At 40.9% G+C, this 14,494-nt stretch overlaps 1 protein-coding gene across 6 annotated transcripts in view; it reads left to right on the top strand.

Annotated features, from left to right (window-relative positions):
• Positions 1-14,494, top strand: part of TANK (TRAF family member associated NFKB activator) — a 1,995,915-nt gene that overhangs the window by 1,059,072 nt on the left and 922,349 nt on the right. For all 6 annotated transcript variants that reach the window (XM_044074789.1, XM_044074784.1, XM_044074787.1 and 3 more), the window contains one exon: positions 10,830-11,000. In XM_044074789.1, the coding sequence (XP_043930724.1) occupies positions 10,830-11,000 (171 nt within the window). The remainder of the gene's footprint in view (positions 1-10,829; positions 11,001-14,494) is intronic.

Here is a 14,494-nt window from a genome sequence, read left to right as displayed (position 1 = left end):
GGAAAACCGCCTTCCTCTTGGCTATTACTTCAGCTAGGAGGGTGTCAGAACTTCAAGCACTCATGGCCACTGAACCCTTCATTATCTTCCATGCAAACAGGGTATCTCTCAGGACTAATCCCTCATTAATGCCAAAGGTAGTATCAGATGTGACACTAAACCAGGCTGTACATCTCCCCACCTTTTTTTTCCAGACCCTCAGAATAAAGGGGAGAGAATTCTGCACACACTGGATGTGCACAGTCAGTTAAGATACTACTTGGATAGAACAAAGTCCATTAGAAAGATGGATCAACTGTTGTTTGGCTTCGCCCCAGGGAAAGAGGAGAACCTATCTCCAAGCAGACCATTTCAAAAAGGATATCTCGCTGCATACAATTCTGCTACACCTTTTATGGGAAAGCTCCTCCTAAATCTATCAGTACACATTCTACTAGGGCAGCCTCTACTTCCACTGCCTTCCTTAGAGGAGTACTCACCAGGGACATCCTGGAAGCTGCCACTTGGACCTTGGTCCACATCTTCACCAAACACTACCACCTGCCTCTGTACGCCAGGGCTCGGGCAGGCTTTGGCTCTGCAGTCCTGCAAGGCATGCTAGCTCAGTCCTAGGAATTTCATACTTCCATCCTCCCCTTCCTCAGCTTTGGGAATCCTCCCACAAGTGAGGACTGCAACAGTGAAACATGAAGAATATTGTACAGTTGTGTACACACCATAAATGTAGATGTTCGAGAGTATTCACTGTTGCAGTCCTATTTTGACTCCCACCCTCCCCCTTAATCTTATCCTTTTTGAAGATTAACTGTCATTCTTGTGGCCTGGGGCTCTTTAAAACATTTCCTTCAAGGGGCTCCTATGGGTTAGGGCAAGAAAAACTGATGTAATGATGCCGGCTGCCCTCCTTAATACCACTGATGACCTGACGTCAGTCCAGAGGTGACAGCAGCTGGCATAGGGGAAAAGCTTGACTCTGGTATTCAGGCCAACCGAGGGCTACCCAGTAGGGATAACCCAAAAGTGATGACCTCAACAGTGAATACACTCGAACATGTACATTTATGGTAAGTGTACACAACTGTACTTTCTGAGTGGTGTAATTATGTAATCTAGCACTAACTAAATGCAGCATTGCTGCTCAATTTGCAGACTTGTTGCTCCTTATGTAGCGTGGGACTGAGGAAAATTCTAGAGATAGTTTTTATAGGGAAAACGTACACCTTCTAATGATTGCATATGTACAGGGCACCACTAACTGCCGATGTGTGAATCAAATGTGAGCCTTGTATAGATGCAGAAAAACAACAACAAATGTGGGCCTTATATAGAAGCAGGCAAAAAAATAAACAAGTTTTAAACTAGGTATGCACACAGGCTAATCAGGGAAACAAAACATTTCTACCAGCAATTCCCAGCTGGTATAGGTAAAATGTGCCCTCTCCTGCCACAAGAGTGCAGACTTTGACCCTCTTAATGTAAAATAACTGGTTTGGAGCCCAAGTATTGGGGAACCACAAAAATAGATGCCAAAAGCACTGAAAACAGCAGATACAGTGCATTTAGAGTGCTACAATTACAGAACAGCAACCATTATAGCAGTGGAAAAGTGCAACTTAAAACTCTAAGCAAGTGCAGGGAAAACAATAAATACCGCATAAATCTTTGAGAATGCAGAGAAAACAAGTAATACAAGTGCAAGATAATACTTAAATTATTTTGTCTTGTCAAGGATGGCTTCATATGCAAGCAAAGTCTCTCAAACTCTCTGGTGTCGTCGCTAAGCGATGAGCAGCTCTGAATAACTGAGCACTTCTGCCAAGAAAGTGTCAACAATCACTGAAAGTTGTCAACATTTGAGAGGCTTTTTACTTTTTCTTTTGAGTTAAATGTTGGCTTTTATATAATGCTTAAGAAAGTTAACATGAGTGTACAACTTGATTAATCGAATTACAGGAAAAATTAGATATAAAAGTATGGTTGTGTTAACACATAGTAAGTGGTACAGACTGAACTGTTTTCTGAGAAACTTTTTAATTATTAACATTTTTTCCTTTATGCAATTTTTTGCAGTATTTATTTTTATTTTATTTATTGTTTGTCGACCGGGTCAATCCCACTAGGCTTGTGGCATCTTTTCAGGGGGTGGGCCTGAGCTGGCATTTGTAATACTTCATGGTAACAGAACAATTGATCTTGTGTGTCCCGTTTGATGTTATGATGATTAATAAAGACTATTTAAAAAGTAGAAGAGATTTTCTGAATGGATACAAATGCAGAACATAGACTTCTTTAATTGTTAGCAATAATAGTGTTTAATTAGTTCAACCCTCTTTTTGAAGATAGTTTATTTTTCACTCATTGCACGAGTGTTCAGTGTCAGTCTGCATTCTGCAGTTAATTCTTAAACAAGAAGTTTCCTTTCAACCCCCAACTCCCTACCCCAGTAGAAGACATTTTCTTACATTCTTAGAAGCTGAATGTTATGTTGGAAAAGCTGATACTGCTTCTCACTGAAATAGCAGATTCAGTGAACTCAAAGGTAATGTTATGGAAATTGCTTTTCTTTATGGTAGTTAATTCAGAAAGGAGATTTATCTAATTTAACTCATGACCATCTGTATACAGTGTTTTAGCTTAAGAGTTTTATGAGTGGGTGTGATTTGTTTGTCAGTTAATGCAGAGAATTAAGGTTCTTGGCTGTTAACCAGCTGCGTTCTGCACTCAGTGGTACAGGGATGTTCATCGTGTTACCCTGCTGCAGTCATCACACTTGGGTTATCCTGCCGTCAGGCGGTCCCGCAGTCGGCCCGAATTCCAAAGTCTTGGTCCGGCGTCGGTTGCTATCGCTTCTTCCCTGACGTCAGTGCGCCAGGGGTATATAAGAGGCATACGACGCCATTTTCTTCAGTCTTTCTTGCCTCATGGTGCCCGAAGAAGAAGCAGTTCGCAAGTGCCGGTCGGCCGACACCTGAGATTTTCGATTTGAATTTCAGTCCGAAATCTTCAATAAAGCTAAGTACCCCGTTGGGGAACATTTTCTTGCCTCAGTCCGATGTTAGAAAAAGTTAACAATTGTATTTCTTGTGGGAAGCAAATACCTCATAAAGACTTCCATTCCTATTGTATTCCTTGCCTAGGCACAGACCACGACGTCACAGGTTGTCGGTTTTGCGCTAGGTTTAATAAACGAACTATCAAACGCCGTTTTAACTTTGCACGGCATTACTTTGGTAGGAAATTTAATTATATCATGCCATCGGAGCAGCCGACGACCGCCATTCATAAAAAACGCAAGGATAAGGACAGGCAGCCTAGGAAAAAGCCAGACTGTTGCCGGTTCTCCGGTTTTCAGTGAGGCGCCTATGCAGCCCCTGATGACCGCAGAACTGGAACCCCAGACAGCGGCGGATTCCCAAGCGGAATCTACTAGGCCGACGCAGCCATCTACCAACACCGGAACAGAACTAGACACCGGTGCAGCGGAAACACCTTCGGTTGCAGAAGGTGTCTTCAGACCGACTACACTCACCATTAAATCTTATGCTAAGCTTAATACTCCTTTAAAACCTAAGAAAACTGTTCATCAGTCTACAGTTCCAGGCCCCATGCCTAAGAAACAGATGCTTAAGATGGCTAAAGATTTGATTACCCTTATCAGGGGTTCCCATCCGCCTCCTGATAAAAGACAAAGACAAGAGGAGGATTATGCATCCTTTGACCAGGTTTCTCTCTCCTCAGATTCTTCTGAGGAACAGGATTACACTTTTCCACCTTATGCAGATTCTGATGCTGAAGACTCTATTCCCTCAGCATCTCCCCCTGAGGACTACTCCTTTGGGGAAACTTTACATACCATGAGGGAACATTTCCACTGGGAAGGCCAGGATTACTCAGATTCTAAGAAAAGGCTCAGCGAGTTCCTTTTACTACCCCAGCACAGACCTCTTGCTATCCCTCCTGTTTTAGATATTGTGGATGATGTTTACTTGGAGTCTAGTTTAAATCCAGACTCTGTACCTCCTGCTCCAGCCAAACCAGACAGATACTACAGAGTACCTGACTCACACAAATTCCTTTATAAAAGCCCTGTAGCTGACCCAGAAACAATTTTCCAGGGTCCTAAGGGAGCAAAAGCTTCTATGGCTAAAAATCCTGTGCCCTCTGAAAGGGATTCCAGAGCCCTAGATAGATAGGGAAAGAAAATGTACACCTCAGCAACTCTGGCTGTGAGAGCATTAAATTGCCAGTTTCACATGTTGAAATATCAACAATTCCTGATGTCTCAATTAAAACAAGCACACATTCAGAACAGCCTGAATTCAAGGAAATGCAGGATCTGTTGCATGCAGCTGAACAGGTGGGCAAACATACTTTACAATGCGGATTTGATTCATTGGAAGCTTCCTGTAGAGCAGCTGTTACTGGCTCTGTCATACGTAGACATGCTTGGTTAAAAGAACAAACCCTCCCTGACCATGTTAAAGCAAAATTATTGGATGCACCTTTACAACAGAATGTATTATTTGGTGTCAAAGCAGAAGAGGTTTTAAAGAAAATGGAGGATGAGGCAAAGTCTATGCAAACGGTCAAGGATTTTTTGCAGGTACAACCCCCTCGTTTCAGCAGAAATTGGCCAACAAAAAACTGGTCCTTTCCAGCTTCAGACAGATCACAGAGGGGCAAATACAGATGCCCAAGGGGCAGAGGCCAGTCACAGGGCCCTTACAAACCTCGCCAATGGGCTTCTGCTACCCAGAAAGGAGGAGAAGACAGGCCCCAAGCTAGCAGAAGACAAACACAATGACTCTATCCTCAAACTACCAAGCAAATCTCTCCTGGCAACTCCCTTGGGAGGAAAACTAGCATTTTTTGCAGACAACTGACACTTCATCACAAAAGACAAATGGGTTCTAAACGTTGTCTCTCAAGGATACAGATTCCACTTTCATACCTTACCAAGGATCAAAGGAATGCCAAACCTGCCACCAAATCAATGGGCAGAGGCACAAAAACAAATTACAGCTCTCATGATCATGAGAGCCATTCAACAGGTACCTACACAGGAGCAAGGACAAGGATTTTACTCAAGACTCTTCCTAGTCCCAAGAAAGGACAAAGCATGGAGACCCATTCTGGATCTTTCAATTCTGAACACATATCTGCAAGTACCAAAATTTAAGATGCTAACACTACAGCAGCTTCTTCCCATGCTGGGCAAGAATGCTTGGCTAGTCACTTTGGACCTCAAGGAGGCATACCTGCATGTCCCTATCAGACAAACTTGCAGAAGATACCTCCACTTCATTGCAGGTTCAATGCATTATCAATTCTCTGCACTGCCCTTTGGCTTATCTACTGCGCCCAGGGTCTTCACAAAATGCCTGGCACCAGTAATTGCATACTGCAGACAAAGAGGAATTCAAATATACCCATACCTGGACAACTGCCTTATTCAAGCAGAAAGCAAGGATATTCTTTTAAAGCATCTGGCATTTGTCAAACACCTTCTAAGTTGCCTAGGGTACACAGTAAACGAAAAGAAATCAAAACTAGTGCCCTCACAAAACATAATATTCCTGGGTGCCAGCTTGAATACAACGGCCCAGATGGCTTATCTCACGCCAGACAAGCAACGACAGCTGTTTCAATATTTCAAAATAATGGCAACAAAGACCCAACTCCCTGCAAGAAAAATTCTGCAGGCCTTGGGATTCATGGCATCTTGCATACTACTAATACCATTTGCAAAACTGCATATGGGGAAATTACAATGGTACCTGAAAAGTGTATGGACTCAGCACAGCCACAGCTTGGAAACAATGATACCACTCATTCCCTGCCTTCAACAGGAGTTTCTATGGTGGGCACAGGCATGTCACCTCAACAAGGGTCAGACTTTCACCTTACCCACAGCCAGGCAAACTATGACAACAGATGCATCGGACTATGCCTGGGGAGCACACATGGCAGGGCAGTGCATTCAGGGCAAATGGACTACAGGTCAGAGACACCTGCATATCAATCAAAAAGAAATGCTAGCAGTGCAGAATGCCCTAACAGCTTTCAAGGACCTTCTACACCCAGGACAACTACTAATAAAGACGGACAGTACCACAGTTATGTGGTACATAAACAAGCAAGGGGGCACAAATTCCTACCCTCTATGCAGGCAAGCAATGACCTTGTGGAACACTGCACTGTCTTACGAGGTTCAATTACAAGCACAATTCCTGCCAGGAATGAAAAACACATTGTCAGACGACCTAAGCAGAAACATTATGGATCCACACGAATGGAAACTAGATCCACAAGTATTTGCAATTATAGTTCAGAAATGGGGACGCCCAGACATAGATCTGTTTGCAAGCCCCCACAACCACCAACTTCAAAAATTTTGCACAAGGACCTTCCATCCACTAGCTTGGAAAGTGGACGCCCTCTCATTCAGTTGGAAAACATTAACAGTGTATGCCTTCCCTCCACTGCCTCTTCTAGCAAAGGTACTGCCGAAGGTCAGATTAGAGAGGCCACAAATTATACTAGTTGAACCAGACTGGCCACTCCAGCATTGGTATCCAATTTTAAGGAACATGGCCCAGGGCCCACCATGGATTTTGCCACAAATTCCTCAACTGCTCACCCAGCGAGACAATCAGATTCTACACAGCCAGCTCAAGACTTTAAACCTGGCTGCATGGCAAATTACCCAAACAACCAGCCAACACCTTTATCCAAAGCTGTTATGGATGTCATTCTGGAGGCCAGGAGGCCCAGCACCAGGAAAACCTATTCAGACAAATGGAAAAGATTTTGCGCCTGGAACCAGGCTAAAGGCCTAAATCCCCTTGATCCAAACATTCCTTAGATTCTACAATATTTAACTGAGATGTTACACAAAGGACTTTCCTTTTCATCTGTTAAGATCCACGCCTCAGCAATTTCAGCTCATTACAGCACGAATCCTCCTTTATTTTCACATCCACTCCTAAGACAGTACCTCAGAGGGGCTAAGAACTTAAGACCGCCAAGGAGAACTCCAACACCTTCTTGGGATCTCAGCTTTGTTCTGGAAAAGCTTACACTGCCACCCTTTGAACCAGCTTTTTTAAAATGTCTTTCATGGAAAACTGCCCTACTACTAGCAATAACCTCAGCTAGAAGAGTCTCAGAGCTACAGGCACTAATGGCAGTGGAACCTTTCCTCATTTTTCATCAAGACAGAGTCTCTCTATGAACTAATCCTTCTTTTATGCCAAAGGTGGTGTCCAGTGTGGCCCTAAACCAAACCATTCACTTGACCACCTTCTTCCCAAATCCCCAGAACAAAGGAGAAAGACTCCTGCACTCTTTGGACATTCAAAGGCAATTACGTTACTACTTGGATAAAACTAAGGCTTTCAGAAAAACTGACCAGCTCTTTGTAGCCTATGCTACAGATCACAAGGAAAAGCTATCTCAAAACAGACCATTTCTAAATGGATAGGACATTGCATATGTTTCTGCTACACACATCATGGGAAACCAGTACCTGCTAACATTAGGTCCCACTCCACCAGGGCTACAGCTACATCAGCAGCCTTTCTCAGGGGAGTGCCAGCCAAGGATATTCTGGAAGCTGCTACTTGGAGTTCGGTGCACACCTTCACCAAACACTATCACTTACCTCTATACTCTAAGACTAGAGCTGATTTTGCCACTGCAGTTTTGCAGGGCCTACTAGCTTCTTCTAACCCTGTTTGACTCCACCTCCCATCCTTAGCTTTGGGATTCAACCCAAGTGTGATGACTGCAGCAGGGTAACACGATGAACATAGTACAGTTTTGTACCTACCATAAATGTAGATGTTCGAGTGTTCACCCTGCTGCAGTCCAGGTTACCCTCCCTCCATCCCCTCTGAACTAGCTGAACTTATCTCTAATCTCTACCAGTTTATCCTATACTACCTCTGTGGTGTATTTGCTTGTGCCAAAGGGTTTTGTTTGATTTTTATATAGCCATATTTTATATATGTGTATATATATATATATATATATATATATACATATATATATATATATATATATATATATATATATATATATATATATATATATATATATATATATATATATATATATATATATATATATATATATATATATATATATATATATATATATATATATATATATATATATATATATATACATATATATATATATATATATATATATATATGTATTGCTTACCTATTGGGGGCACCTGACATCTGGGGCAAGAAAAACTGAAGAAAATGGCGTTGGATGCCTCTTATTTACCCCTGGCGCACTGACGTCAGGGAAGAAGCGACAACAACCGAAGCCGGACCAAGACTTTGGAATTCGGGCCGACTGCAGGACCACCTGATGGCAGGATAACCCAAGTGTGATGACTGCAGCAGGGTGAACACTCGAACATCTACATTTATGGTAGGTACAAAAACTGTACTTTTGCTTCCTTCCACTTACAGTAGCTGCTGTAGTGCTCTGAGCAAGTCATTTGACCAGACATTGCTCTAAGTTTGACCCCAAAAAAGAATACTAATGTGCCGGGGTCTTATCCAGTTAACAAATGTATAACAAAAAGTAAATTAACAATGAATTCTCAAATGTATTAGCTTTCGTGTCCAATATCTTATGATGAGAAGGCAACATTAAAATAAATCCTTTTGTGCCAGAGATAGTGTCTGCTGTTTCTCTGAATGACTTAATTCAACTTCCATTGTTTTATCTTAATAACCAGAATTCTGTAGAACATTTATTACATGCTTTTGATATTCAACAAAAATATTATATGAGTAACGACTGTGTCTCACATACACACACACACACACACACACACACACACACACGCACGCACGCACACACACACACACACACACACACACACACACACACACACACACACACACACACACACACACACACACACACACACTTTCACACACCTGAGGCCACATATACCACTATAGGCATGCACACAAACCCCCCACTACTACATACCAGCTAAACTTCCGAACAGTTACCTGCTATGCACTGGGAGAACCCTTCCTATTGGCTGTGTTAATTTACACAGCTGACTGATTCTCTGACTCCCCCATTTGCTTAAATCTCTTGATGCAGGAATTTCTGGGGGAGCGAACATGGTTAGTTATCATATGCCTCTCGCATGGAGTGCTTCATTATCATTGTGGTAGGCCGTGGAGACAGCCAAAAGTGGTGACTCTAGTGACCGTTTAGACTCACTGCAGTGGGGTAAATTAAGAATTGGAAAGGAATACTGCCAGTGGTAAAATGGCTGCTCTAGGGCTAAGCCATGGTGTGGCCCTTTCTGAATCCCAGAGAAAATCCCAATCTGTACTGATTACAGACAGTAAGGTTAATAATGAAATATGTAAGGTATTGCCATACCTAGTAGGATTTCATGCTTTTTTCCCCAGATTGTTTTAATCAGCATAGCCAGTTAACATTTAGGCATATTTTTAATGTTGAAGTTTACCAGTTTAGTGCTTTGATATTTAAAAGTTTCCAGTAAGTGTTATATTTTCATTATTTTTTTTTACACACAGTTGTATAGACAGGAAGTCCTCATGCTCTGTAGAAACATAGTCTACAGTATATTCCTACAGTATTATATTTTACCCACTTGATATATTATCATGAAAACTTTCTGGCTTATCTATGAGTTGACATCAGGTTTTATTTTGAATTAAATGTCACAGTGAGTTTCACTGCAATGTGTTGTATTGTGCAAGCTGATGGAGTGCTTTCCAGTGTACCCATTTCTCCACTAGGTGTGACCGTGGAGTTGGTATATATAATTTAGGTGGATGTGGGGTACAGGTGGCTTACCCGTAGCAAACAGAGATGGGTTTTTGTGTATGCTTTTTTTAGGGTTCTTGTTTTCATTTTCAGTGATTTCATCATTTAGAGAACAATGAGCCAAAAAGTTGTGAATTGTAAACGAGTATGTAAACTGAGCTTTTTGTAGTCCCAAATTGTTTTCTTTTTTTTTGGCTTCTGACTTTTGTATTTTCTTTTGCAAGTACTGATATGTCATCACCTATCTTATTTGGATGTGCAGCAGTGAATAATGTACTCTGGTATTTATGAATTGCGTTTTGGATCTGTAAAGCAGACTGCTTTAGTGGCATGGCATCACTTTCCTACAAGCAGAGATGCATTTTAAATCACACATTTTGTTGTTGAGACAGCCATCTTCAGCTCTGATTTTTCATTCTGTACATATCTATTTTGTATATTTCTCCCTTTGATATCATATTGTACTATGGTCCTATTCTTACGATCTTCACCCCTTTTGCTGGATGTCAAATTATTTGTCTTGATCAAGCACAGAACCAGATAACAGCTTTCTCTGTCTGTTCTTCTGACAATATGGAGCAACGTTTGGAATAAATATAGGGATGCAGCTGTCTTTTGAACTGTGAATGTTTTGTTGGAGGTTCACATAATGCTGAGGGTGTGACTGCTGGGGCTGTTGTGTTACAGGAACTTACCTTACAGTGATTAACTTCTTAACAGCTTCATAATGACTGAAGTATGACTGGGTTGTGGCAAAAAGTCTGGTTAAACTAATAGAGGAAAAACATAAATGTATAAAACTGTGTCTTTAGATTAAACACTCGTACAAGTCATCACTTTCTTTATTATTATCTCAAGCACTTAATTTTATGGTGATCCTGTAGCTCGTAAAAATAAATTGTAGTTTACGGTATCATAGAGGCTCATAAAAATAAATTGTAGTTTACGGTATCATAGAGGCCAGCTATTCATGTTGTTTCTTTTTGCAGGATGAGCTAACACTGGAAAGAAATAAGGTGAAGAAAATGGAAGAAGAACTTAAGATGATGAAATGGACACTGGAGTCCATCGTAATTGCTAAGGATAAAGAAATCCTCTCCTTGAAACAGCAGTTAATGGATTCAGGTAGATTGAATCCACCTGAGATGGACAGTTTGGAGGTGAGGAGGCTTGAATTGCAGCAACTTTTTGCATAAACACCATTGTTAACTAAGATATTGTTCGAGTAATAAGGTATTAATATTAGTAATTACATGTCATGCTATAATGTTGTATTAGACTAGTTGGAATATTTATAAATTATTAGTCTAGATGACAGGGAAATGACTGTGTGGGGTGTGTTCATGAGCTTAAGTATACATACATAGTCCTTTATAATCCCCAGTTTGTTAATAAATTGTATTTATGGATTTCTCCCTGACCTAGTGATATGAATGCATAACCTTTAACTGCTAAGAGAAAGACAAGAGATTGCAGGAAAAGGCAGTAACAGCACTGGGCTTTATTGTACCATTTTCCATAATTTACATGGTTGTGTATTCCATACCACATCATCGTCATCATCACTTATGTCCTTAAGGAATGAAGTATGTGGACTGAGAAGTAGGGACGCTGTGAGGTAGTTAGGAGAGCATTGGTAACAAGTAACTAAGCGGGGGTACGTAAAGTTTAAAAAGGGAAGGATGGGTGTAATGTGTAGAGAATTGAGAAGAAAGTAGTAAGGGGGTGAGGCATAACTGATACAAGGAAAGGGATGAGTGTAGGGACAGGATTTATGAAAGTGGGCATGGACAGTGGCAGAGAGGATAAGGAAGCTAAGCCCAGTGTGTGTCCTGAAGTTGTAGCTGTTGTACTAGTGGTACATGACTTCAAAGAGGAAGGATGGTGGGACACAGAGAAGCTTCAGAGGTGTAGTGAAGTATAGGTAAATAAGCTACATATGTGATGGTCAGGGGACCATGGGAGTGTCTGAGTCCCTATGGGAAGAGAGGTGTGAAATGGGAGGAGAAGACTTGATGTTTTTTGTTTGGAATGGAGATGTAGAAGGACACCTGGAAGAAGGCTAATAACATTGAATTAAAATTGCAAGTGGCATAGGTGAGGAGAGAACTAGGAAGAGGGTGGGAGGATAGGACAAGTTGCAGGAGGCCAGGAGACAGGTTAAAAGAATCAGGCTAGGAGGATAGTAAAATAAGCCAAAGAGGGCAGCTAGACTATGAAAATGGGCCAGACATGGGGAACTGATTAGGATAATGAGAAAAGGAAAGGGAAGGAGGTATGGTATCAGGATAGAAGTAGAAGTAGGGTGAGAGGAAAGTAGAGAGTACGTATTAAGAACACTAGGTAGACAGAGTTGCCAAGGAGGAGACTGGAAAATAAAGTAGTTTGTTAGGTATGGGAGATGCAGTATCATGTCGAGACAAAGAGATTACATTAAATGGAAAATAGCAGAACATAAAAAAGTTGAGGTGGTTACAGGAAAACAGAGTTTCATGGGGGGCAGTATTATTAATAAAGGGACTAAGGTGTGTGTGCATGTAATATGTGTGTGTGTGTGTGTGTGTGTGTGTGTGTGTGTGTGTGTGTGTGTGTGTGTGTGTGTGTTATTATTTAATATATATATATATATATATATATATATATATATATATATATATATATAAATATCTACACACACACACACACACATATATAAAGATGGGTCTACCTCATATCATTGAAATTCCACTTCATCGACCTTTAGAAACACAAGATGACTTTACCGAAAATGGACTTTATCGAACATTCACATCACCGGAGTTTTACCCCAGAAAAAGATACCCTTGGCCACCGTGGCAAAACAAACACACCGAAGTATGTCATACCTATACCCGACCCAACTAAATATACCAACTCTGAGATCACACTATTGTGGAGAAAAGGGAAAATTTCCCCATGGTGGCCAAGTCTCTCCTTTCCCGAAGTAAAAACTCTGCTGATGTGAATGTTCAATAAAGTCCACTTTTGGCAAAATCATCTCATGTTTCTAAAGTTCAATGAAGTGGAATTTCAATGATATCAGGTAGACCTATGTAGATACACACATACTGTGAGCATACATGCCTCTGTGTGTGTGTGTGTGTGTGTGTGTGTGTGTGTGTGTGTGTGTGTGTGTGTGTGTGTGTGTGTGTATATATATATATATATATATATATATATATATATGCACACACACACACACTATATATATATATATATATATATATATATATATATATATATATATATACATATATATACATATGTGTGTGTGTGTGTGTGTATAGATAGGTTTGGAGCAATATAACAGGGAATATGAAATTAAGCTAGATATGGAGAAATAAATATGTTTATTCATGGAGGGAAAGGGATGAAAGTTAGAAATTTGTCTGAGGCAAACTACCTTCTCCTAAATTATATATTGACGAGCTTCAAATCTCCAATAAATATTGGCAAGCTTCAAATCTCCACTGAATATGAGGAAACATACAGCACCACAATATACCACAGATGCAACTGTACCCTGTAAGAGCAAGCACAGGGCAAACTCCTGAAAAACCCACATGGTGGAACCACATTATCAACAAGTTTTGCAATAAAAGGAAGAACATTTTGACCAAAAGTAAGAAGAGTTATTCTTAGAATGATAGAGCCCTCACCTCTGCAGTAAACAAACGAATGACTCAGGAGCTTAGTAAAATCTGCCAAAACCAAGTTTGTGGGTAAAGTCACTACCCAAGGTAAAAACAATCATATTTGTAATCTCAAAAGCACAATTCAAAGCACTGAAATGATTGTGAACTATGTTAGCTACACTTAATCTGAAGATATAGTGAACCTACTGACTGATAAATTCAGCTCTAATTTTGCATCTTAATCCCAGCCATCTGTCCCTCAAGATAACTGACTTGCCTATCACACCAAGTTATAAAAATACTGCATCAGTGGGTCCTTACAGTATCCCCAGATGAATCTTATATAGCACGATTTAGCCACATCCCTAATAACACCATTCAGTGTCAGCCTCCATGCACTTTTTGTACCATTCAAGTGGAGGATAGCTGTAGTCTTTCCCCTTGCATAGGTTCATAGGTGTGTACTAGACAAATGGCCCAGGAGCCTTTACAATCCTAGCCCATAGAAGTGCCCTAGAATTGTGCCACCCAGCGTTATTTCCCAGTGCCTCTATCAAGCAGAGCCACTGGAGTGATCCCTGGGGTGAACTTTCTATTTCCCATCCAGTCATCAAGATTTCTCTTGAAGAGGACCATTGAGGTGCTCTGCTTGACATGTTCGGGAAGTCTATTCCAGAGCATGGGCAGTCTCTAGGTTATGAACCTGTCCCTCCAGCATGTTCTGTTGATTGTAGTAATGAGGTTGAGGTCTCTGGAGTGTGTGGTGCAGAAGAATTGTGATTTCTTTAGATGTAGCATTTCTAACAGAGCTGGGTCAGACGTGGCTTTGTAAGTCAAGCAGAGATTGCCGCTTAGTAGATGATATGAGTTTTTTTTAGTCTGTAATTGTGTAGGACGTGTTTAAGGCCTAGGATCCTCTTTGTGAGGTACTTTTGTGGCCTCTCCAGGTGTTGCAGGTGTCTAGTGAGGTACATGCAAAGTGGGGCATTATACTCTATGAT

Source organism: Protopterus annectens, chromosome 6.part0, assembly GCF_019279795.1.
Source record: "Protopterus annectens isolate FY-2018-M chromosome 6.part0, PAN1.0, whole genome shotgun sequence".
NCBI classification, from domain to species: Eukaryota; Metazoa; Chordata; order Ceratodontiformes; family Protopteridae; genus Protopterus; species Protopterus annectens.
Note: the sequence above shows the minus strand (reverse complement) of the source record. Positions and strands in the feature narration are given on the sequence as shown.